At 39.8% G+C, this 23,728-nt stretch overlaps 4 protein-coding genes across 4 annotated transcripts; 2 read left to right on the top strand and 2 right to left on the bottom strand.

Annotated features, from left to right (window-relative positions):
• The first annotated feature begins 2,528 nt into the window (after window positions 1-2,528).
• On the top strand, window positions 2,529-6,090 carry LOC5511004 (prenylated Rab acceptor protein 1). Its single transcript, XM_032380234.2, has 4 exons — window positions 2,529-2,820; window positions 4,023-4,120; window positions 4,555-4,656; window positions 5,030-6,090. Exons 1-4 carry the CDS (start codon window positions 2,555-2,557, stop codon window positions 5,122-5,124), a joined length of 561 nt encoding a protein of 186 aa, XP_032236125.1. The 5' UTR covers window positions 2,529-2,554; the 3' UTR covers window positions 5,125-6,090.
• Window positions 5,716-9,718, bottom strand: LOC5511018 (beta-2 adrenergic receptor). Its single transcript, XM_001631366.3, has 2 exons — window positions 8,712-9,718; window positions 5,716-7,068 (listed from the first exon to the last, which is right to left on the bottom strand). Exons 1-2 carry the CDS (start codon window positions 9,107-9,109, stop codon window positions 6,447-6,449), a joined length of 1,020 nt encoding a protein of 339 aa, XP_001631416.3. The 5' UTR covers window positions 9,110-9,718; the 3' UTR covers window positions 5,716-6,446.
• A 2,253-nt stretch (window positions 9,719-11,971) lies between these two features.
• Window positions 11,972-15,534, bottom strand: LOC5511003 (beta-1 adrenergic receptor). The gene is made up of 2 exons (XM_048732590.1): window positions 14,463-15,534; window positions 11,972-12,783 (listed from the first exon to the last, which is right to left on the bottom strand). The coding sequence occupies exons 1-2, from the start codon at window positions 14,819-14,821 to the stop codon at window positions 12,147-12,149; spliced, it is 996 nt and encodes a 331-aa protein (XP_048588547.1). The 5' UTR covers window positions 14,822-15,534; the 3' UTR covers window positions 11,972-12,146.
• Window positions 15,535-15,967: 433 nt separating this feature from the next.
• On the top strand, window positions 15,968-22,746 carry LOC5511017 (NADH-ubiquinone oxidoreductase 49 kDa subunit). Its single transcript, XM_001631390.3, has 15 exons — window positions 15,968-16,105; window positions 16,404-16,534; window positions 16,866-17,050; window positions 17,606-17,726; window positions 18,101-18,213; window positions 18,358-18,432; window positions 18,651-18,728; window positions 19,254-19,339; window positions 19,999-20,118; window positions 20,424-20,475; window positions 20,618-20,695; window positions 20,842-20,937; window positions 21,968-22,051; window positions 22,143-22,200; window positions 22,564-22,746. The coding sequence occupies exons 1-15, from the start codon at window positions 16,014-16,016 to the stop codon at window positions 22,599-22,601; spliced, it is 1,407 nt and encodes a 468-aa protein (XP_001631440.3). The 5' UTR covers window positions 15,968-16,013; the 3' UTR covers window positions 22,602-22,746.
• Window positions 22,747-23,728: the final 982 nt, after the last annotated feature.

The following is a 23,728-nucleotide window of genomic DNA, read 5'->3' as shown; positions in this document are numbered from 1 at the left end:
AGTCTTCAAGAAATACAAAATAGAGAATTGGCCCAAAAGCTGCATTAACGTAGCTTATAGGGAAGATGATAGAAGTTACCTTGGACGACGAGATCCAATCCTCAAGAGTAACGCTGGTCCCTTTGACAAAATGGATCTCAAGGAAGTAATAGTAGTGGACAGCATAAGCGATGTACCCTGGGGCAACGCAGATGGCGTAGAGAAGTGTAGAGGATAAAACCATGCGAACTATTGAGCGGAATGTCTTCGTCCTTCGCTGCTTAACAGCTTCAGGGAGACTCACTTCCGCCTGTGGGCGGGTCAGTTTTTGTATGATTCCAATATTAGTAGAAGTGATCGCCAACACAAGGAGCACAGGCACAAAGCAAATGGACAAACTATAAATTATGAAAGACTTATTGGTTAAATCAGCTCCGCAGTAATATTGATGAGAGGCAGTTTGACGCATAGTTGATTCAATGGCAGATCCTGCCATTAGTCCTCCAGATGCGATCCAAGAGAAAGCGATCAGAGCTACGAGTGTGCGTCGAGACAGCGGTGTTAACTGTACTGTGGCTGACACCGCCCTTAAACGCTCAACGGATATGACGAGAAGAGTAATGGGGGACACAGTGAGTGCAGAGTTGGAAATAAAGAAAAGTAACTTACAAAGTATGATTTTCCATACGCTATCGTCGTTCAGAGGAGGGCTTTTTCCGGCAGCATATTGCAGAATTTGGACTATTGTATAAATTGGGAAAGTCGTAAGTGACAGCAAGTCCGCCATAGCCATATTGGTGACAAATAGGTGCATGTTTTTTCTCGGAACCTTCCGCGTCCAAACCAGCAGAATGACAGTCATGTTTAGAGCCACTCCGAAAATAACCAATATAAAGTACGTCACTAAAACCACTGTGGACTTGACCGACAAAGAGCGAGACACGTCGGTAGCGTTAGATATGGAGAAGGACACATTGGTAGCGTTAGACCAGTTTATCGTGTACATGTTGAAACAAATTTACAGGCTTCGGAGACCTGTTTTATACTATATGTGCATTAGTCAACACTTACCGGCTTGTTTGCTCAGCTTAATCGTGATGTCAAATAACATCTTTAAACACCTTGACTTTTCTTTAGAAAGAAAAATTCAGTCCAGTGATGTATTATATTATTCTGTAGTACTTGCGTTCCCAACAACACGGCGATTGCGTAATCCAATAAGTAACTGACGTTTTCCCTTTTTATTTTAACCTTTTGTGGAAAGTTCCCCTTGGTTGTTTAGCTTATCCGTACGTCTCTAACCTTGACGTATGATCCAGAGGCCATGTCAATGACGGGACTGCTACATATTTGTCATGTCTTATTTGATATGTTTGCAAAATCTTTCCCGGCTTTTCATGAAAAAATCGCCTCGCTATTTCCCCCTAAATATTTACTCTTTGGCGCGCAATGAAAAACAAACACTGTCTGCTAAGCCACTAATTAAAGCGGCACTCGTTTTGCGTGTTAGGAAAAAGGTGGAGTAAATTTCGGATTAGCAAGGAAAACTGAAACCTTTTCTTACGGCAAGGCAAAAGCTTGACCAAGATAAAATTGTAAGTCACGTCTCTTTGTTCGGTATATAAAATAACAAATAGAAATCTAGATTCTTTAGCCCCCCCCCCCCCCCTCCCCCAAGCTGCCCAGGGGAACTCCAACTACAGGATACAACAAGTACAATTGGGAAACACTTGTAACTAAGAAAACCTCATAGAATATAAACTCGCTAAGTGTCGCCCCAATGGTTCCGAACAATAGGATGGAATTTTATTTCGTATGAAAAGTCATTAAATGGTTTAAGTGGCATTGAGATAAGCTGTGTTTACCAGTTTTGACAGGGGCTCATAAGTAGGGGCAATCAACTTCCCCACATTCTGGTACTATATAGGTGTCACGGCGTTTCCTAGGATCAGGCTATTTTTAGACGTGCGGATTAGCCAATCAGAGGCGGCCTTTGTGTTGACGTTTTGTCTGAGCTCAACTGCACGCGCAGTCTCAGACAAAAAAGCTATGTTCTCTCTTCAGTACTTTTACTTTTGTTGCTCTCTTCTTTAATATGAATCCAACCCTACCTACGACTTTCTATCTTCAATTTTTGGTAAACAAACAAAACCGACGGATGATGGATAAAAAAATATTCTTCCTAACTGTAATTTGCGCATGCAGCCTCACGTCACTCGCTCGCGCGACCAACGTCAACGTAACTGATTGGCCCGTTCGTGCGCGCGCGTCTGAAAATAGCCTGATCCTGGGAAACACCGTGATTGCCCCTACTTATGAGCCCCTGGTTTCGACTGATAAGATACTGAAAAGAAACACCCATAAAAAATTCAATGATACTGAACTGTGCTTATTGTTGTTCTATCCGTATTATTAGGAAATAAATTGAAAAGGGGTTTTAATGTAGATTAATAAAATGTCGAAAAACGAAAAACGAAACTGCGAACTGTGGGTGCCTGTGATTTATTTTATTGCTGAGGTCCTGGTATCTAATGCCGCGTAAAGGCTGGTGACGTAAACAACATTCTAAAATAATATGGCGGATTCGGAAGAAATAACCGGCGTAATCGAAACTCCCAAAGATATGGCGGCCCCGATCACAAAATCAACACAATTTCAGTTAGCCAAAGAGTGGTTTAGTAGACAAAGACAGTCTCTAAAACCATGGGGAGAGTTTGTAAACACGGGGAAGTTCTCCAAACCGAAAAGCGCCGCCGAGTTGGGGAGAAGGGTTATGAAGAATCTGGAAGTGTATCAGAGTAACTACACATTAGTTGTTCTTCTACTGACGGTGTATTGTGTGTAAGTAGATCTCGTATCTTTTTATATCGGGGCTGGTTTGTTAGGGCTTGAGTTGTTTGGATAACATGGGTATTGTTAATGTTTATTTTTCGCAATGTGAAACAGCCGCCTTCTATTACTTTGTTGTGTTACTCAAGTGAATCCAACAACAAAATCTTAAACGATCCAGAAAATTTAAGCCATTCATTAATCAGAGTTTGTTTATTGTGTATCATATATTCTTAAGTCATGAAAAGTCATAAAAAGCTATAAGATATTAGTATATAAAACTCCGGAACCTCGAAAGAACAAGCGATTTGATTGTTTGAGAAACTCGGGATGAAATGCAATATACACTTCCTAGGAGATGGATATTTTCCTGCGGCCGGAAATCAAGCAAAATGGCGGGTTTAACAGCCGATTAGCAAGTGTTTCCGAAAAGAAAATTGCTCTAAAGCTTGTTTTATATACTAAAACAAATTTCAGCGGATAGTGGCTTTAAAAACATCTACTTACTTTCGCCACTATCTACCTAAATGGAAATGGTATAATTGGTAATTACTAAAAAAAATGTTTAGTTGAATATTTCTTCTCTTTTTCAGTAATATATAAATTGATCATGGTAAGCTTTCACAGTATTCTAAATGCTTTGCTGGATCATGTTGTATCTATGGTTACCTATTGCGTCATTTTCAGATGCCAACTGAAACGAAAATAGAATGTCAAAGTGAAAAATAGCCTAGGTTATGATATATGTGCCAATGCTTACAAGCAATAACCTCAAGCAGAAGCTTTCCTGTAGAATTACAGTAAGCATTAGCATGTATATTGGACCTGGGGTATTGCTAAGCCAATTCCACTGTGCTATTGTCCATAATACAGTGAAGGCTCCATATAACAGGCCTACATAATTGAACACCCTAAACACACTGGACACTCCAAAAATTATTTAGTCAGTCAGTATAGAATAAAGCTTTCATTACAAAGCTGCCATACAAAAGGGGCTAGTCAGTGTTATTTGTGGGGAAAACACTCTCCTTTCGATGTCATCGGGCGCCATCTTGTGTTTTGAGCTGTAGAATCAGGCTAAGAGGAAATATCTTCTTGTTCCAAGGGTGTACATTACATAGAGGTTCCACTGTCGTAAAACAATATATAGTATGTTAACAGTATATCCTACTTCAGTAAAAGCTATATATATGTTAACAGTTTATTTTCTACAGTGTAACAACCCCGTTACTACTTGTTGCGATATCAGTGGCTGGTGGTGGGTGTTGGTACCTTACATACAAAATGGAGGGGAAGAAAATCAAGATGTTTGGTAAGCTTTGAAACTCCAAACACTCATGCACTGTGTGTTATTGTCAAGGTTAAAACTTGTTCAACAGAACTTGTTTCAGTATGATGATAACTGCTATTCAGAAATGGTTGTTTCATTAATTTTACGAAAAAATGTAAATGCAATGCTATGCATTGGTCTATAAACTGGAGGCAGGTTTTTTGAGAACTTAGTATTTCCCAAAATGTCAGATAATAAAGGTTTACACTAGGATGCAAGCCCAAAGCACATTGTTTTTTCAATTTTCACTGAAACGCAAGCACAGGAACAAGTGCAGAAAAGCACAACTGCTTGATTTTCTTGCAATATGCTTTAATGTTGTATTGCAGAACATCTTGCTTCCAATTAGATGACAACAATGATCACATAAATAAGATGCTTTTTTGTAATAATACTGTCTGTTTCTCATTGCCCAGGTCGTGAGTTTTCTGTCATAGAACAGTATGGAATTATTGCTCTTTTGTGTCTTCCCCTGCTCTTCCTGGCATCGGCAGGATCCGCTGTTTTTTGGATCATAGGTACAAAATACCAGTGGGAACAGTGGAAAAGGAGAACAAGTTCCACTTAAAATCATTAAGATAGCTATCCAGATAACTCATATTTTTAATGTCAATGGGTTGTTAGGAAATTTGAAATTCAAGAATTTTAACTTTGAAATCTAAGGATTTGGCTATTTCATGGGTATTTTTTTGTATCTAGGACTACATTAAAAAATCTATGAAGAAATGACTAAAATAATGGGTCAAAGTTAGTGGGGAAATCATGTTATCATGTTCCACAGTATTTGCTTTTGTATGAAACCTTTTTTTATTTAGGTGCATCAGTGTTCATCATCTTGTTTCATGCTTGTTCCACAGTATTTGCTTTTGTATAAAACTTTTTTTTATTTAGGCGCATCAGTGTTCATCATCTTGCTTCATGCTTCCTTCCTGGATACCTCATCGCCAGACTCAAATGTGTTTGAGCTTGAAATGGAACCTGTCTAAAGCCAGGCGAACATTAATCCCTATCCCATCATGCAGTAGGGCATAAGTAAAATGCCTGGTCACTCAACAGACTACACCTGAGGGCGACATAGCTGTCAACTCACCTGCACTAGGCGGGTGTCACAAGATTTTGGACCTCATCACAAGCCTAATTTTGGGAGAATGTTCATACCTTCATATATGTTTTCTTGTTTTTTTTTTTTCCACATATTTACTGTATTTCCCCGATTTCACAAGATTTCTGTCCAAGTTGGGTTGACAGCTATATAGGGCGATCACCTAAGTAAAAGACCCAGTTTGCATTACCAGAAGAAAATAATGAATCAGTATACATTTCATCAACCAGGGGTTATAAAGCAAGGGAAATAATTTGTTTTCAGGATGTATTTGTGGACTTTTTGTACTTGATAGAATTCTTGGTCCATTTACTATGCTATTCCAGCTAGGAGAAGGAAGGTTATTTCTTTATTTCTAAATGTTTTGAAAGAAAGTCATTGAAAATAGTGTACATCATATTTACACAACTTCCTCTTTTAGTTTTTTCTGTGTTTTTTATATGCTTCATCTTAGGGGAACAGGAAAATGCGAATATAAACTTAAATAAGCTATAGTTTATTTTAATATAATATTAAATTATGTATACTTGACAGTAAATATCCCCGCAAGCCTTGTTAAAGACATGAACTTCTAACGTATCTAACTCAAAGACAGTTGAAAGCAGGCGCGTACACAGGAGGTGCGCAGGGTGCGCACGCACCCCCCCCCCCCCCCCTGGCGGTAAAAAAGTAGGCTATGTCTTATTGATGAATCTTCAAGTATTATGCTTTTTCCATATAGTCCTATTTACTGCGCTTCCCCCCCCCCCTCCCCACCCCCCCCCCCTCAATCCTGGGAACGCGCCTGCAATGTGTACAGCTATTAACAAAACATTCCCATTTACAAAATAAAACAAGGTTTAACATTTAATCTTTGGTACTTATATTAGTTTTTTTTTACCGCATTATCTTCTTCATATGGTGTCTTCACTTGAACTGTCAATGCAGTATTTTTGGATTTTGTAAACATGGAACCGCTGCGGACGGTTATGGAATTTTGTGCACTTTTTTATTCTCGTGTAACGAGCATAGCCTCGCTTTCGCGCTCTCTCCGCAGAGCCTTCTTCGTGACGTCCCACAGCCCTTTGCAACGCGCATGTGAAATCGAGATTGCGATGTTTGCTCCGATGTTGGTTTTACGCGCACATCGCAAAGAGCCCTGGGAAGGCATTCATAAGCCGGTCTACAGTTCAATCAGTTTCATTTCTACACAAGCCCTTTTTTATATCATTGCCTGCATTTCAGAAGACAATCCCGAAAAAACTTTCTAAACCCTCGCTTGAATCTGCGATCTCTCGAAGAGAAAATCAGCGGGTTTACGCTACAGCTCATGAGCGCTAGCGTCAGCCCTGTGTTCGTAAAGCGCAGGGAGCCCATTGGGTCTTTTTTAAACAGTCTTGTTAGCGCTACAATAACATAGGCTACCCAGCACATCAAAAACACTACTATGATAATAAGGATCGTCTTATGAGCCCGCATATCCTGATGTCTGCGGGTTTCCCCTAAACCGGAAATTGACTGCTCAGCGTCGGTGTTTAGAGAGGCCACAGATTGAGATATGGAATCCTTGACAATTTTTCGGACTTGAACCCTAGCTGCAGTAAAGATCTTGGCGTAACAGAAAATCATAACTAGTACTGGAATGGCGAACACGAAACATGCCATGCAAATGACGTAAGACTTGCTAATGAGGCCTGCCGCTGACCAGTTAGGACGACAGGTGTGCGTGTGAGGATCGCTCATGTACTCGCCCCAGTTTACCAGCGGGAACGCCGCCCAGATAATCGAGTGAACCCAGCTGAGGACTAGTAACCAGCGCATGCGCCTTCCCGTCATTTTTAGCGGATATCTGTGAAGTGATAAAATACATGATTCAAAATTATCCAAACCAAAGAAAATGGGAGATTGAGTGGTTGAAAAATATTTTTTTTTACTACGCTGGTTGGCAAGAGGAGTTCATGACAGTCAGATGGGTGATCTGATTCTCACATCCTTATTGGTATACCTTCAAGGTGGCCACGGTAGCGCGCGTCGCACTGTAAAACTGCATTGGATGCTCAAAAAATCTAGGTAGATAAAAAGTCTTCCAAATTTGTTGGATAACATATTCACCACCGGCGGATGGAAATTAATTGGAATTGAACTTTAATTAAAGCCTAAAATGAAGACCTGAAGACAGCTTTATGGCTTCCAACGGTGTCCTAACGGGGGTCAAATAAATTGTCTTCATATTTTGCTTTTTTAAAAATCTATTTGGACCTCAAGTTGAAGGATTAAAAGGAACGAAGAGCATCGCCCTGGGTCTAAGACAAAGAAGAAATCAATTAGTCTGACTTTTGACGTACATTTGCCAATAACCGCATTTCATAACATATGCTATTCCTATTCTTTCTGCTCTTAAACTCCACGATCTTGGAGAAATGATCAATTAATTGTGGCTTTCGAGGAAATTGAGGTCCCTTTTTGCTCAATCAACCGCTGAGAATATTATTTGAAATTTCAATGTTTTTATTGTAATGAATGACTTAACCATGACGTGGTCTGGTAGCAGGGACCGCGGAACCGGTATTGCCGGTATTGCCCGAGCAATACCAGAAATCGACGGTGGAAAGAAGAAAGACCTGCGGCCTCCGGCCGCCGCGGCTCCGCGGTCAGTTATGGCCAAAGAGTTGGCAATACCAAGATCACGCCCGCTCCGCGGGCCCTGGGTAGTTTTCTCCGTAACATCCTCATTCTGATGTAGATTAGTTTGGCCTACAATAAGGAATTGCATTTGGTGGACCACTTTTTTGAAGTCTTTTTTATGTAATCTTTCCATGCTGCACGTATCAAAAAATTTATAGAGAAAAATTACTCTTATATATGTAAAAACTGAACCTATTTCAATTTTTTTTGTTTAAAACTACGTAAATCTTTGATCCGAACTAACCAACTGATAGCTAACTATGTAAATCCTTGTTTTATTATTCTTTTTGATCCAGACTGAAAAATGGAGATTTGAAAATCAAATTATTTTACATAATGTACTGGGCGTTAGTTGTGGATGTTTTTTTGTTTTTTTTAATCTCCGATGGGTATATACACTTTTCCTGTTTTTATTAAAGTATACATCAGTTATCCTACAATAAATAAAACATACACGTCCGTCAGAGGATGTTTTAACTTTAAAGTTCAAAACTAAAAAAAATTGTCCTTATGACCCATATAACGATTCTCTACCCTCTCTATTCCTACCTTAAACTGATAGTGTTTCAGAATGAGCGTTGCATGTGCGCTTATTATACGTTAAAACATTCTTTCTTTCTTTGCGTGGCATTTTCATAAATATTTTAACTGTGGAACTGTTTGATTTAAAATTTTAAAACATGTATCGCTTACGTTATCAAGACACCCTTCTCGGCGGTTTAAAACTTCTTTTAGTTTCCTTAAAATCCTCGCTAGCCTGAAGCTATTCTAGCACTTGTTTGAACTGAAGTACTATACAATACTTACTTTAAAGGCGAAGTGATCGCAAGGTATCGATCAAAGCTGACCAAACTTAATGTTATCAGCGACGCGTTGAATCCTAAACTGATGAGAAAAGCGTGAATCTGGCAGAACTCCTCCCCGAAAACCCACGAGTGCTGTATCACTGAGACGACGTAAAACGGGATATAAGCCACCGCGGTGAAGATGTCCGCAGCGCATAGGTTCACGAGAAAGTAAAAAGTCGGCATGTGGAGGCGAGAGTCTAGTTTTATCACGTGAATAACGAGGGAATTCCCAATTATTGCAGTCACAAATATTAAGAGCAAACACGCGACATGGAATACATGGAGGAAAGAACCTTCTGTGTGGAGACTGTGGTCCTCAATCGAGACGTTCGCACTAGAGACTCCTGTGCTAGCCATTCTTAAGATAGTTCTTTCAATGTTTCTTCCATTCGCTTCTGCCTCTCTATATTACAGGCTCTTCCGATGAGTGTTCACATCATTAACGAGGGTTATTCTCGCCGCTAAGTAACGTGAACGAGCATAAATGTCCTTGGATATTCCAGACTTGTCTTTAGCGGCAGAGCACAAAAGGTGTTTGTTTTTTGTGTTCTTTGAATGCAATATAGCGGAAGATGAACCCTGCGGCTTTAAAAACCAAAGAACAAATGAACGAATTTATTGAATCCCTATATGCACTCATTAATATTTTAACATTGGAAAATTCACTAATTGATTTCTTAGGCCAGATTTTGACATCTACTCACTCCTTGTTGCCAATTACTATTTTCCACTTACAAAAAATTTGTTTTCAAGGCTGTTAAGGCTGCAATCACTAGAATAGATTACTGTTATCTTCTGAGAAATGGAAATAAACGTCTCGTCTGTCTCGAAAAATTATACCGGATGACATAAGCTATGTTTATTTTCAATTTTTATTCAAGGAAGCGTATTTTCAGTTGCAGGAATCGCGATAGAAGCCGTTCTAGAAAGAGTAAGAAAATAAAACTCCCGAATCATTTCACACCTGTTCTTTTGTCGCAGGTGCTTCTCTTAACAAAAAATAAACACTTAAGATTATCAGCATTTTTGAATTCTTAATATTAAATATTCTTTAGTTAACGCCACAGCGAAACCCGCAGTGGAAATAACAATTAATTCTTCATTTGCCGATGTCTTTTATTTTATGGCGTTAATTTTTATCTCTAACCAAACCAAATAGCTCAGTCTCGTGTTAACCATTGAGGCTACTTAATGCCAAAAGCGAGTAGAACCACGTTTTTTTTAAATCTATTTAAAAAAAGGCAGTTTTTACACTAAATTTATTGCAAAAATGTAATTTCAAACATACTTGTAAAGTTGGAATAGCCTCAAAATCGGACGTGCTTCTCTATTTTTTATTAATTTTTGACAATTTTGTATATTTTGCAAAAACTATGTATATTCGGCCCATTTCACGTGTCAATAATTCGTTGAGTTCCTTGTTTCTGTACCTGTTAACTTTTGACATCTAGATAACTTCTAAGAGCCTCTGCTACGTTTGGTAGACAACTTTAATTGACAGCTCACGAAAAGCTCTTATGACAAACAACTATCTTTGCAAATACCAAGTGTAAAATACTCCTCTTTGATCAAATATCACTCTGGCTCTTTTAGCTCCGAGCGATGTGGCGTGTTTTTTTGGTGGGTACTTGGGAAGCGAGTGATTGGATCTAATGTCTGTCCGAGTGATGAATTGAAATCAATTACGATGAATACAGCATTTTATATCTAGATCAGCAACCTTTTTAGGCCCTTCCATTGCTTTACCCGTATATTGTCAAACCTGTTCTTCATTCGCCGTGCTATTTATTTATTTTTTCTTTACCCCTAATTCAGTTCAAATTGACTATAAGAAAATGGAAAATAACGAATGCCTTATAGTTACATAAAACAAGTAATATATTTTTCTTTTGCAAAAAGCAGAACAAACTATAAACAGGGCACAAAATGGATCGTCCCGCAAAATATCAGTTGCGCAGCCCGTGTTTTTTTTTTTTTTTTTCTTTCTTTTTGCTGGCTGGGAAGATGTTAGACTCCTCGGTTGTTGGGGAAAAATTCGTCCCTCATGGTTCTGCTGGCAAATTTATGGAGTCGAACTAGTTGTGCTGGGAATATTTTTGGGGCGCTGGAGAGGATGCTTGGAAAAAAATCGTCCCAATCGGTTATAAACGGGCAATTATTCATGTGCTAAAATGCCTAACCAATGCTGCCTGGGGAAAAAAGGGATCCCTCCTGGAAAAAAGGAACAGATATTGTTTTTTTTTTCAAGCAACTTTTATAATGGATATTTTCGGCATCAGAACATATTCAAACGACGAAATATGCCATTTTAACATGTTTCGGTAAAGGGGGTTCATTGTATGCCCTTGTATTAATGTAAAGCCTAAGAGCACCTTACATCTGTACATTGTTGAGCCGAAAGGTGTTACTCCTTATTTAACATGCCTGCCCTTAGTCTGCTTGCCGGCTGTGCTGTGGGTTTATTCGAAAATTACCGTTTTCAGAGTTTTGGAATACAGACCCTGTTCCCACGTATCCGTTTTCGTTTGAAAACGCAACCTTTTTGTTCCGTTTTCAAAAAGATCCGCGTCCACTCGAAGCGTTTTCATTTTGATACGACCCGTCCCCACGAAAACGCAGAAACGATAACAAGTTCTACAGCGCATGCGTTTCGCGCGCCACCTGGACTGGACCTGAGTTATCACGTGATCGTTTTCGAAAGGTTCGGTTTTCGTCCGTCCCCACGGCACCGAAGGGGTATCATTTTCAAATTGTTCCACTCTGGAGATCGTTTTTAAATTGTTCCGTTTTCGATCATTGTTTTCGCGTTTCCGTGAGAATGATACCCGTATCAGTAAGAAAAAAGTTGCGTTTTCAAACGAAAACGGATACGTGGGGACGGGGTCTCAGGAATCCCTGAAACAAAAGTTTCCGAATAAACCCACTTGAGAGGCGGCTAACAGGCTAGGAGCATGGGCACAAATCATATTTCCTGTTCCGTCAACCAGATACACTCTTTTTTTTTATTAGAACCTTTTTATAAGAACGTCTAGCTTGAGATTTCACCAAATTTTAAGAACATCCTAAGAACATGCCGAGGCTCAGATTGATGCGTTATAAAATGCAAAATAAAACTGGCCCATAGTAACAACCTTATTATTGCTATTGATCATTAGTGTAATTCTATTCCCTAATAATTCATTGGGTATTATATTATCGTTAAAAACATATTCAGCCTTAAAATTCTCCAAAAATAAGAACTGCTCAGCCTCAACTGAAATTTAGACGTTCTTATAAAAAAAAAAAGAGTGTAATGTATTGTGTTGGACATCCGCTGTCTGTCTTTTACAATGTCGCAGCGTCTGGTATTTCGGCTGGTGTTTCTTGTTTCCTTGATTTGCAATCATCCTGAGGTTTATAGCTCGACTGCGAGAAACTTCCCGCTAAGTTTCTTACGATATCTCTCGCCACATACAAGCTTCATGAATCCCATTCTGACCCTGCGATCACGGAGAGTGTAGATCAGCGGATTCAACGAACTATTGGTAAGCGCCAATGTTAGTCCAACATTGGCAAACCAATACAATTCCAATGCATGTCCCGTCGCCAGTTTCCATGATGTTCCAATGCTGTAAGGAAGCCAACAAACAACAAACGCACCAATGATTATCAAGATTGTTTTGTGCGCTTTACGCTCTCTCCTCGGATGGAACGTAAGGACGATATCTTCCTGAACATGACCTGAAGTGAAATCTTTCCTAACTGAAATCTTAGCGATTTTTCTCGTCTGTTCTTTGGCCATTTGGTATATCTTTATGTGACAGTATCCGGTCACTAAGGAGGGAATTGCAAACCCGAACACGACAAGTAAAGCTGCGTAAACTCGGTTCGAGATTCCCGAAGCTGCGAAGTCCGGCCGACAAGTTTTCGTGTTGTTGTCGAACGAGATTTCGCCCCAGTCCACAAGCGGCATTGCAGCCCAAAATAATGAGTGAGCCCAAATACAGAAAATAATCATGGCCGATCTTCTCTTTGTCATGCGCCCAAAGTACCTAAAAAATGATAAAAGATCAAATTGTTTATTTGCTGATGATAACAATAATACCATTCCCATTAGGTGGATAGTGGTGAAATAGCTACCGAGAGCTTTAGAGCAATTTTCTTTTCGAAAACACTTGCAAATCGGCTGTTACACCCGCCATTTTGCTTGATTTCGGGGCGCAGGAACATGTCCACCTCCTAGGAAGTGTTGCGTTTTATCCCAAATTTCTCAACCAATCAAATCGCTTGTTCTTGCGAGGTTCCCGAGTTTTATATGCTAACTACATATATATATATATATATATATATATGTAGTTAGCAAAAGTTAGTGATTGATGAGCTTTTGAGGCTTATTTCAACAGGAAGATGAAAATACTTTTAATCATTCATTCGATTCTCCTACTCAGGAGATTATACGAATACCGCTCTTGTCAATAGTAATTTTAATATAAAGTAATTGTGAATCTAGTTTGGATATGACATTGCATATTTGCTTTGTTCCCGTTGTCGTGCTTCTAGATATTATTCCCTCTGAAGATAATATATCAAATATGACTAACCGTAACTGGTTTTAAATGCGAAAGAAAATTAATGAAGATGCCAAATACGCCAAAAGGTTTGCGATGATGTGGTTTTGTGTCTTAAAATTAACGCGGTTTTTCGTATTGTTAGTTTTTTTTTGCAACAAAACGGTTTTGATGCAGTTTTTGTGGCCCTCATCGTGGTAGGTAATAGTAAAGAAATCCTCAAGTACCTGCAAAATAGTTATTCCGAAAGGGTTTTCGCCTGCTGACCGACTCTTTATGGTTATTCGGAAATATCATTAGCATTTTGGGAGTCTTGTGGTGCGCGATAGCCAAGGTGCACTAGGGCGACGGCCAATTGAGGAGATCTGGCTAAAAAGGCGTTTTATTCATAACCGGGGGGGGGGGGGGGGGGGGGGGGTGAATAGGGGTATGTAAATCCGCCGATCCGCTACATTTTCGGGGCAAATCCGTGGATCCGCAGATATTTTTAGATCCGCACGGTTTGACAGATAAATAATAGTATAGATTGAAATTCATTTAAAATCCCCGAAATTCGACCGTCAAAGCAGTCGTAATCCGAAATACGCGCCCAAATTGTTAACAGATCCGTGATCCGCCGAATTTCCAAAATTCGCCAATCCGCTGAAATAATCATCAAAATCCGTAATCCGTGAGCATTTCTGGGCTGAATCCGCCGATCCGCGAACCTATTCACCCCCCCCCCCCCCTTCCCATAACCGCTCTTTTTTTTGTGGACCTTAGAAGCACACTAGCATACACACATTGGCACCAGTCGGGCCAAGACGGGACGCTAGCACAGTCTATTACCCGTGCAGTTCGGCAACCATGGACAGCTGTTTCGTCCTTATTAGGACTCGTCAGCATGGCATAGCCGGTTTGCCTCAGTTAAACTTCATCGGCAAAAAAACTGCAGGGCGACTTCGACTCGAACGAAGTGCTTTAAACCACAGCTCAGATCCATGTGGATTGTATTGCTTATACCAAACTTTGTATCAGGTTACTGAAGTATTGCATTTTTATACCCAACAAAAGAGTAAATGAATGAAGTTGACCTCACATACTACACAATTTTCCTATCAAAACAATGCTATTTCCTATGATAACACTTTTCAGGAATTCCGCGCGTAAAAGCCTAGTCTTACCTGAGTGGGTCTCTTATATCCAAAAACCTATCCACACTTACAACACAAAGAGTGATCAGCGAAGCGTTCACACTGCTCGTCACAACAAACGCATGGGCTCTGCACATAGTCTTTCCGAACCTCCATCTTCCTTCTAATACAGCTGCAGTATAGAGTGGTACAAAACCCACGCCGATTAGCAACTCGGCAAAGCTAAGATTTCCAAGAAAGTAGAAAGTTGGCGAATGAAGTCGTCGATTCAAACGAATTAAAACAAGGACCAGGCTATTTCCGATGATGATGGCGAGAATAAGGAAGCAGAGGTAGCAGACATGGAATATGGAAGATTTTGGAGGCACCGTATCTGTTGTGTTATCCATTTCTTTTTGCGTTCGAAGCTATCGAATTTGCTATTTCTCGATTAATTTCAAATTTTCACAGAACAAGTTCCGAAATCACACGTAATCGACAATTAATTTTCTCAATCCCTTGTTACTTCTTCCAATAAAACCAATTCAGAAATAATTGCGAATCCCTCCCTTTCTTTTGTCTTCGTATTTTAAAAGTTTGAAGTCAATGGCCTCTTTTTCCACCAGGTTATTGTGTACTTTCAGGAACTCCGCCATCTCTTTGTAGTCAGATTGCGATAATAGTATGTCTCGTTGCTTATACGAAATAAGCTGTCGAGTTGTCTTTAACTAAAAATTGATCCCTTTCTTTGATAATATAGTTTGCTTGCATAAGAAAATGAAAGTCAGTCGAGTAATATTAATTCTGGCCTTTGAATTTATTGACATACAACTTGTTCAAATGTAAACATTTGGAACTTCTATACAAAATAACTTCTAGTACCCTATCCATTCAAGATACACAAAATTTGGTTCCAAAAGTCCATTAAAAGACACACAAGCTTTTTGTAAATAACTTTCATTCTGCCCCAAAGTATTAATTTTATTGCAAATTCGCACAACTGTCGGTGAGCAGCTTGTACGTCAGCCTAGAAGACAGTTGGTTGCCTCTGTTTGCTATCTGATTGGATCCTACTGAAAAAATAAACCTTCGTAAATACATTAAAGACTTCAAAACTGCACAAATACGCAAACAAGAAAAAAGTTTGAGAAATAGATTAATGTCATCATGCCTTATGACAAGAAGACAAGTTGGAAAAGTGAAAAAACCTTAAAACCTTAAAATTTTTTAAAAAGGCTGATATTCTTGGACGCCTTTTCTATCTCATTATTCACTTTTTCTTATTCTTTTCTTTTTCGTAGACTTAGAATCTTGTTCCAAAAGGAATCTAATATAAGAAGAACGCCATCTTCTAGTCATCCTAGCAAATGTGTGAAATTTTCCGATATTTTCGATTGAATTTGTTAAATGTAGTAAGGACTTCTTTATTAGTTATTTTTTGCATAATTTGTCTTCCAAAAATCAGTAAAAACATTAACAAAGGTGTGAATGATTAATCATCGTTGGATGCTCAAATTCCCCTCATCCTTTGGTCTACCTTTGGCGGAAACCTGGGACTGAGGTGCAGTGCGCACGCGTAGAAGGCTACTCTCTCAATCCAAGATGGCGGCGGCCTCTAGTTGTATCCGGCACCTTGGCCGCCTTCTCACGGCGAATCCAGCTCTAAGGCGGATTCCAACAGTCACCAGTATAAGGTATTCTTGCTCTCTGTAATTTTTGGAACCTATAGACTTGTAATTCTTTGTATCTGGTGTTATTGTTGGTTTAAAGAGTTACCTCTTTCGCATGTCTTCTGCAACGACGAATTTATGCAACGCATATTTAATGCTATATTATGATGCTTCGTGCTTTGTACTTTAACTTACGCTGTTTTAATAAGCGGATTTCTACTGAAAATAAATACCTTGAAAGAGGACGCTGTGCTTGTCCGGACGAAAACAATATTTCTTTACTATGCTTCTTATTTTTAATATATCTTTTGTTTATGTTCAGATGTCTTCGTCGTCTGCCGGATAGTGAGATTCACAAGGACATTCAGCCCATGAAACTACCGGGAAGGCTCGCGGAAATGACGGGAACTGTGATGTACCCCGACGAAAACTCCGCCAAGTGGGACATTGATGGTGAGAAAATATCTATTAAAACTTGATCACAGTAAAATATTATTTGTATGTTATTGTTTTTTATTGATATTATTGATTTCTTTATATTACAACGGAACCCTTTACTTATGATCTAATATTTTTGTAATGTATCTTGTTAAAACAGCATATTAGAAACACCATGAAAGTTTCAGTTTATTTCCTTGGTTATTGTTTTTGTGTTTGCTATTTTTTTTGCCAAGGACTCAGATCAGAAGCCCACAAGGAGATCAGACTTGTTTTTTTAAAGCTTTTCTAGGAGTAACACTTTTGTTTGGATTTCCCAAACTTAATTTGTGGTTATGATTGCTAGAGCCTATCCCTGAGAAAGGCGTCACCAACATGACCATCAACTTTGGCCCCCAACACCCTGCTGCTCATGGAGTGTTACGTCTGGTCCTGGAATTGGATGGTGAGGTGGTGGTGAGGGCTGACCCGCACATCGGACTGTTGCATCGGGGGACAGAGAAGCTGATTGAATACAAGACTTACCTGCAGGTATGGGAGAATAGTGGAGTTCTTTGTACGATTTCTAGTACTTAACACTATTATCACCGGGACATACTTAGGGAAAGCTTACAGGCCGCTAAGTAAAAATTGCTGCCTTGATAGTGAAAACTTGTGCCTGTTTGGCTGCAAGGCCAGTTGAAAGCTCAGGATTTTTTTTATTGAATACAAGACTTACCTGCAGGTATGTGAGAGTAGTGGAGTTCTTTGCATGATTTCTAGTACTTAGTACTATTATCACCGGGACATACCTAGGGAAAGCTTACAGGCCGCTAAGTAAAAATGGCTGCCTTGATAGTGAAAACTTGTGCCTGTTTGACTGCAAGGCCAGTTGAAAGCTCAGGATTTTTTTTCTATTATAATTTCTTTCTTTTCTTTCATTTTTCTGGGCTCATCCACATTTTTGCTCTGTATTATATTTTTTCTTTAGCTTGAATTTTGCTATACTTTGACCCTCTTTTAGGGTCCAAGTCCTCAGATACCTGCTTAAACAGCCAAACAGTTGACTGTGAAATGTGTTCTAAGCCACTGGGTATTATCTTTTAGGCATTGCCATATTTTGATCGTCTGGACTATGTTTCTATGATGACAAATGAGCAAGCCTACTCTCTTGCCGTGGAAAAGCTTCTCAACATCGATATCCCTGAAAGAGCGAAGTGGATCAGAGGTAAGAATCAGCAGCAAAAAAATACATCTTATTTGTTTTCCTCTATATCATTTTAAATAGTATTTTAACAAAATTTTTATACAAGTATTCGTAACCTCTAAAGACTGCAAAAAGAAGGGTTCACTTCGCTCAATAAGACTGTTAATATCCAAAAAATATGTGTGACGATAAAAAATGTGTAACGATAAAAAAGCAAGAATTTACATAGTCCACTGGAAATTTTTAAGGCTGTGTTTTTTGCTGTTTTAATATATTATCGATGATCAGACAAACATTCCACATGTACATATTTCCACTGTCCAAGGTTTTGATGGTTGCACTGTAAAACTTGTGCCATGCAAAAGTAATAACTTTTGTGTTTTTTGTACTATAAGTGTTGTTTGGTGAGATCACACGCCTGCTTAACCATATTATGGGAGTAACTACTCATGCCTTGGATGTGGGAGCTATGACTCCATTTTTCTGGATGTTTGAAGAGAGAGAGAAGGTAAGCAATGTCTTTGGGGCACTAGCTGCTTGCTTGCCTTTTTACAAGTTTGTGGCAGCTTTTTTGATACTGTATTTAACATTTAATAAATATGCCAACATATACCTGCACTTTAAACATATAACATATTTTTATCTATTGTAGTTGATGGAGTTTTATGAGAGAGTTTCAGGAGCCCGCATGCATGCCGCTTACGTTAGGCCAGGCGGCGTGTCCCAGGTAAGATAATGAGACCATTTCTTCATGATAAATCCTTTTTATCTGATTGTTGTTAAGCTGTTTGTTGGACTCATTTACCTAAACTATAAAAGATAAATAGATATTTTCCATATTATTTTTTTGCTTTTAAGGGATTGTTATTTGTTTTCAAAGTTTACAAAGTAGGTATTTTACCACCTCTCGACCTCTTGTGCTAAGAGTTGTTTTCCATCATATAGGATATGCCTCTTGGTTTGATGGATGACATTTACCAGTTTATTCAGACATTTCCACAAAGACTTGATGATGTTGAGGAGGTAAGTGTTTTATTCCTTTTAGAGAATAATTAACTGAGACGTGTATCATTAATTACTCTTGCTGTATGAAAGCAAAGTTTAACTTTGTATGGTGCTCTGGATATATGCTTATTAAAGGCATATGAAAGTTATTGCCTTTTAATGTATAGATTTTTTCTTCAGGAAAAAAATTGAGGGGTTGCCTGACTATCTTTAAATTGTTGTTTTGATGCTCAGCTATTTTAACCCCAGTGGGGAAATGCTTGGAAAACAATTGCTTGTTGATAAGGTACTTGCACTAAGAGATCACATGACTTTTCTGGGTGCTAATACAAAACAAAATAATCAAACAAAAAAATCAGAAATTACTGCACCTGTCACATCAAAGAACAACGAAAACATAGTCACATGATCCATTTCCGCAAATCAAGTCTATTGCATGTTATAATAGGCAGAGCTATAGTCAGGGCTCAAAATTAGCGATCAAACAAGTTGAAAATCACAGCAGCATTATCATGTGCTCTCATGCATGTATATGTATATTAGATGTTGACCAACAACAGAATCTGGAAGCAGAGGACGGTAGATATTGGTGTGGTGTCAGTAGAGGACGCCCTTAACTATGGATTCAGGTGAGCATTGCTTAGATATCAGTTAAAAGGAGGCATTTGTACCATGGTATCTAATTTGGAGGGGGAGGACATAAAAAGGATAATGGGTTGAAGGGGCAGTAGTTACAAAGGGGGGTATGATGAGGGCTACAGTAGTTGAAAGAGGAGTAAATAACAAAGCAGTAAAAAGTTGAGAAAACAGCAAAGGACCAAAGGAATACATGCACATAAATGTATAATGTACAACAGAAAATAATGAATGTGTTACTTCATTGTAAGCAGATTTTTTTTATTTTTCAATGTATCTTATAGAGAAATTATTTATTTTTACCAGATTAAAATGACTTCAGCAAATTATTGAAATACTAGGCACTGTTGAAACAGGGTGAATAATGGTGGATATTCCCCCATGTGATTACCTGTCTTTTAGTTTCATATTATTGTAATAAAACAAGGTTCAAACTCATGCCCTCACAGACTTTATACATTAGGAATGTATGTGCATTTGGTGGAGTTTGACTGTTTAATATCAATAGCCCCACATGTTTTTTCTTATATTCAGTAAAAAATTATATTTATACTCTATAACCTTTCCTAACCTGTTCTGTATTTGTATTATTACTTATTTTAAATGTTTTTTCACTGGTACTTCGTTGATAACCCATCCCATCTCTCATCAGTGGTGTGATGCTGAGGGGTTCAGGGATTAAATGGGATCTCCGCAAGGCTCAGCCGTACGACCGCTATGACCAAGTGGAGTTTGACGTCCCTATTGGCAAGAATGGAGACTGCTATGACAGGTAAGGTATCTTGTGTAAACACTGTTATGTGATATATAGGTGACTTGGACTAAGAAAAATTGTGTGCTCTGAGTTTTGAAGGCAGCAACTTTATTCAGCCCTTATGAATCAGCTAGAAAGTTTCTATTTAAGAAAGGGCTTACACTCATTAGAGGATTTTATTTTTTCATTGCTCCCTGGCTATAATAGCATAACTGCCCCTTTACCTTTCTTGCTAAGTACTCAGTTTGGTACAAGTATCCCATGTGAAGGGGGTAGAATTAATCTAAGTATTATTCTCAACTGAAATCTTGCCCATATGACAGATATCTTTGCCGAATGGAAGAAATGAGAGAAAGTCTGAAGATCATCTTACAGGTAGGAAAAATAGCTGTGCTTTAATAATTATTAGGTATGGTATGTGCTTTGATATGTACCTGATAGGTATTAGTTTTTACAGATCTTGTTATTAAATCCTTGCTTTGTAAGAACCTTTTATGATATTGTGAATCTTCCATAGTGCTTGAATAAAATGCCTCCTGGAGAAATCAAAGTGGATGATGCCAAGATCTCACCCCCAAAGAGAAGTGAGATGAAGGTATTTTCTACTAAAAAAAATTGTTTAATCATTGCCAGCATGTGTAGGGATGTCTTGCAATGTTCTATTTCCAATCCTCACCTTATCCCCCTTCCCTCTTTGCATTTTGAATTCCTGTAAAATATTATTTGACTTGTTCTTGACAGGATTCCATGGAGTCTCTTATCCATCATTTTAAGTTGTACACTGAAGGCTACCAAGTGCCCCCTGGTGGGACGTACACTGCCATAGAGGCACCTAAGGTACTGAACACACCCTTTCATCCACCCCATGCACCCTCACTCTAGGCTGCCGAGTTCCCGGCAGGATACACTGGCATAGACGGGTTTTATTAGGCCCTGGCGGCCGGTGGAAGCGCCAGCTATTTTCCACTGAGCGGCAGCTTTTTTTTTAAATCAACTTAAGTTTTATTTGAGCTAAAAAGATCAAACTACTTCTACTCTGAAAGTAAATGAATGTCCTGATATAAGTCCCTATGGAACTAACCACAACACCAACCACACCCTTTCACACACACCATGCACCCTCACTGAAGGCTACCAAGTGCCCCCGGCTGAATGTAAACTGTTATAGAGGCCTCTAAGGTACTGACCCCACCTTTCACACACACCATGCACCCTCACTGAAGGTTACCAAGTGCCCCCGGCTGAGTGTAAACTGTTATAGAGGCCTCTAAGGTACTGACCCCACCTTTCACACACACCATGCACCCTCACTGAAGGTTACCAAGTGCCCCCGGCTGAATGTAAACTGTTATAGAGGCCTCTAAGGTACTGACCCCACCTTTCACACACACCATGCACCCTCACTGAAGGCTACCAAGTGCCCCCGGCTGAATGTAAACTGTTATAGAGGCCTCTAAGGTACTGACCTCACCTTTCACACACACCATGCACCCTCACTGAAGGCTACCAAGTGCCCCCGGCTGAGTGTAAACTGTTATAGAGGCCTCTAAGGTACTGACCCCACCTTTCACACACACCATGCACCCTCACTGAAGGTTACCAAGTGCCCCCGGCTGAATGTAAACTGTTATAGAGGCCTCTGAGGTACTGACCCCACCTTTCACACACACCATGCACCCTCACTGAAGGTTACCAAGTGCCCCTGGTGGGCATACACTGCTTTAGGGGCTCCTAAGGTACCAACCACACCCTTTCACACACCCCATACACTTTCACTGAAGGCTACCAAGCGCCCCCGTCAGGACGTACACTAGTATAACAAGCCTTTGACCACACCCTCTAATTAACACCTTACCTTTATTTCCAGGGGGAGTTTGGTGTGTACCTAGTTGCAGACGGCACCAGCAAGCCATACCGGTGCAAGATCAAGGCTCCAGGATTTGCTCATTTGGTGAGTGGTATGAGATGGATGTATCTAACCTCCTACTGTATTTATTAGGGTCTTCCAAACTTAGACTGATTTGTTTGGTTTTATCTTGTAGGCTGGAACAGATTTCATCACCAAGGGGCACATGTTAGCTGATGTAGTGGCTGTTATTGGTATGTACTCTTGAAGTATTGTCTGCATTATACCTTGTCTCAGGCCAATCTATTCAACAAACAATGGCAATCATCTAATTGCACACTTGTACTTAAAAAAGTAATATTGTCAATCTATTTCCATCTGATCAATGAAAGAAATTCAAACCACAATAATATATTTATCTGGGGGGTTGAAGATTAAGGCTACAACTGTATCGTGAAGAAAATGAAATAAGCACTATGACAAATATGGAAAACAGGAGCTGGCTAACATGGAATTTGCTCTTTTGGTCTTGTCACTCAGACTTATTATCATTTACTGTAGACCAGCCCCCTTCTCCAAATTACATCTAATTGTTCTGATCTTATTTTTTTTGTCAGGTACCCTTGACGTGGTGTTCGGGGAGGTTGACCGCTGATGATGTAATGTGATTTTATTTCTGAGAGCTGTTACCCGAAGTTGTTTTGTGTCCATGTAAAAATTTAAAATCTGTCAAGTGATATCCATCATTCCCTGACTGATAGTATTTTGTAAGATAGAAAAAAAATTAACTCTAAACCAAATGTATTGTCAGCTTGTTACGCTAGTTACCCCCTCTTGCAGACATGACTGTGACCCAAGGGTATTCCCCCTTTGTAGACATGACTGTTGCCCAGGGTATTCCCCCTTTGTAGACACGACTGTTTCCCAGGGTATTCCCCCTTTGTAGACACGACTGTTTCCCAGGTTACTCCCCCTTTGTAGACATGACTGTGGCCCTAGGGTACCCCCCCTTTGTAGACATGACTGTTGCCCAGGGTACTCCCCCTTTGTAGACATGGCTGTTGCCCAGGGTATTCCCCCTTTGTAGACATGACTGTGGCCCAGGGCCCTTCCCCTATTGTAGACATGGCTGTTGCCCAGGGTATTTCCCCTTTGTAGACATGGCTGTTGCCCAGGGTATTTCTCCTTTGTAGACATGGCTGTTGCCCAGGGTATTTCTCCTTTGTAGAAGAGGTGTGGCCCAGGGTACTCTCCCTTGTAGACATGGCTGTTGCCCAGGGTATTTCTCCTTTGTAGACATGGCTGTTGCCCAGGGTATTTCCCCTTTGTAGAAAATGGCTGTTGCCCAGGGTATTTCCCCTTTGTAGACATGGCTGTTGCCCAGGGTATTCCCCCTTTGTAGACATGACTGTGGCCCAGGGCCCTTCCCCTATTGTAGACATGGCTGTTGCCCAGGGTATTTCCCCTTTGTAGACATGGCTGTTGCCCAGGGTATTTCTCCTTTGTAGACATGGCTGTTGCCCAGGGTATTTCTCCTTTGTAGAAGAGGTGTGGCCCAGGGTACTCTCCCTTGTAGACATGGCTGTTGCCCAGGGTATTTCTCCTTTGTAGACATGGCTGTTGCCCAGGGTATTTCTCCTTTGTAGACATGGCTGTTGCCCAGGGTATTTCCCCTTTGTAGAAAATGGCTGTTGCCCAGGGTACTCTCCCTTTGTAGACATGACTGTGGCCCTAGGGTACTCCCCCTTTGTAGACATGACTGTTGCCCAGGGTACTCCCCCT

The sequence above is a fragment of the Nematostella vectensis genome, chromosome 9, assembly GCF_932526225.1.
Source record: "Nematostella vectensis chromosome 9, jaNemVect1.1, whole genome shotgun sequence".
Lineage (NCBI taxonomy): Eukaryota > Metazoa > Cnidaria > Anthozoa > Actiniaria > Edwardsiidae > Nematostella > Nematostella vectensis.
Note: the sequence above shows the minus strand (reverse complement) of the source record. Positions and strands in the feature narration are given on the sequence as shown.

Bases quoted from the DNA above. Each gene is read 5' to 3' on its own strand.
- LOC5511004 (XM_032380234.2), top strand. From the start codon at position 2,555: ATGGCGGATTCGGAAGAAATAACCGGCGTAATCGAAACTCCCAAAGAT. The intron at 2,821-4,022 runs GTAAGTAGATCT...TATTTTCTACAG, and splicing joins CTACTGACGGTGTATTGTGT to TGTAACAACCCCGTTACTAC. The intron at 4,121-4,554 runs GTAAGCTTTGAA...CTCATTGCCCAG, and splicing joins GAAGAAAATCAAGATGTTTG to GTCGTGAGTTTTCTGTCATA.
- LOC5511018 (XM_001631366.3), bottom strand. From the start codon at position 9,109: ATGGCTAGCACAGGAGTCTCTAGTGCGAACGTCTCGATTGAGGACCAC. The intron at 7,069-8,711 runs GTAAGTATTGTA...ATCACTTCACAG, and splicing joins GCGATCACTTCGCCTTTAAA to ATATCCGCTAAAAATGACGG.
- LOC5511003 (XM_048732590.1), bottom strand. From the start codon at position 14,821: ATGGATAACACAACAGATACGGTGCCTCCAAAATCTTCCATATTCCAT. The intron at 12,784-14,462 runs GTAAGACTAGGC...ATCATTTTTTAG, and splicing joins GATATAAGAGACCCACTCAG to GTACTTTGGGCGCATGACAA.
- LOC5511017 (XM_001631390.3), top strand. From the start codon at position 16,014: ATGGCGGCGGCCTCTAGTTGTATCCGGCACCTTGGCCGCCTTCTCACG. The intron at 17,051-17,605 runs GTATGGGAGAAT...ATTATCTTTTAG, and splicing joins AATACAAGACTTACCTGCAG to GCATTGCCATATTTTGATCG. The intron at 18,433-18,650 runs GTAAGATAATGA...TCCATCATATAG, and splicing joins GGCCAGGCGGCGTGTCCCAG to GATATGCCTCTTGGTTTGAT.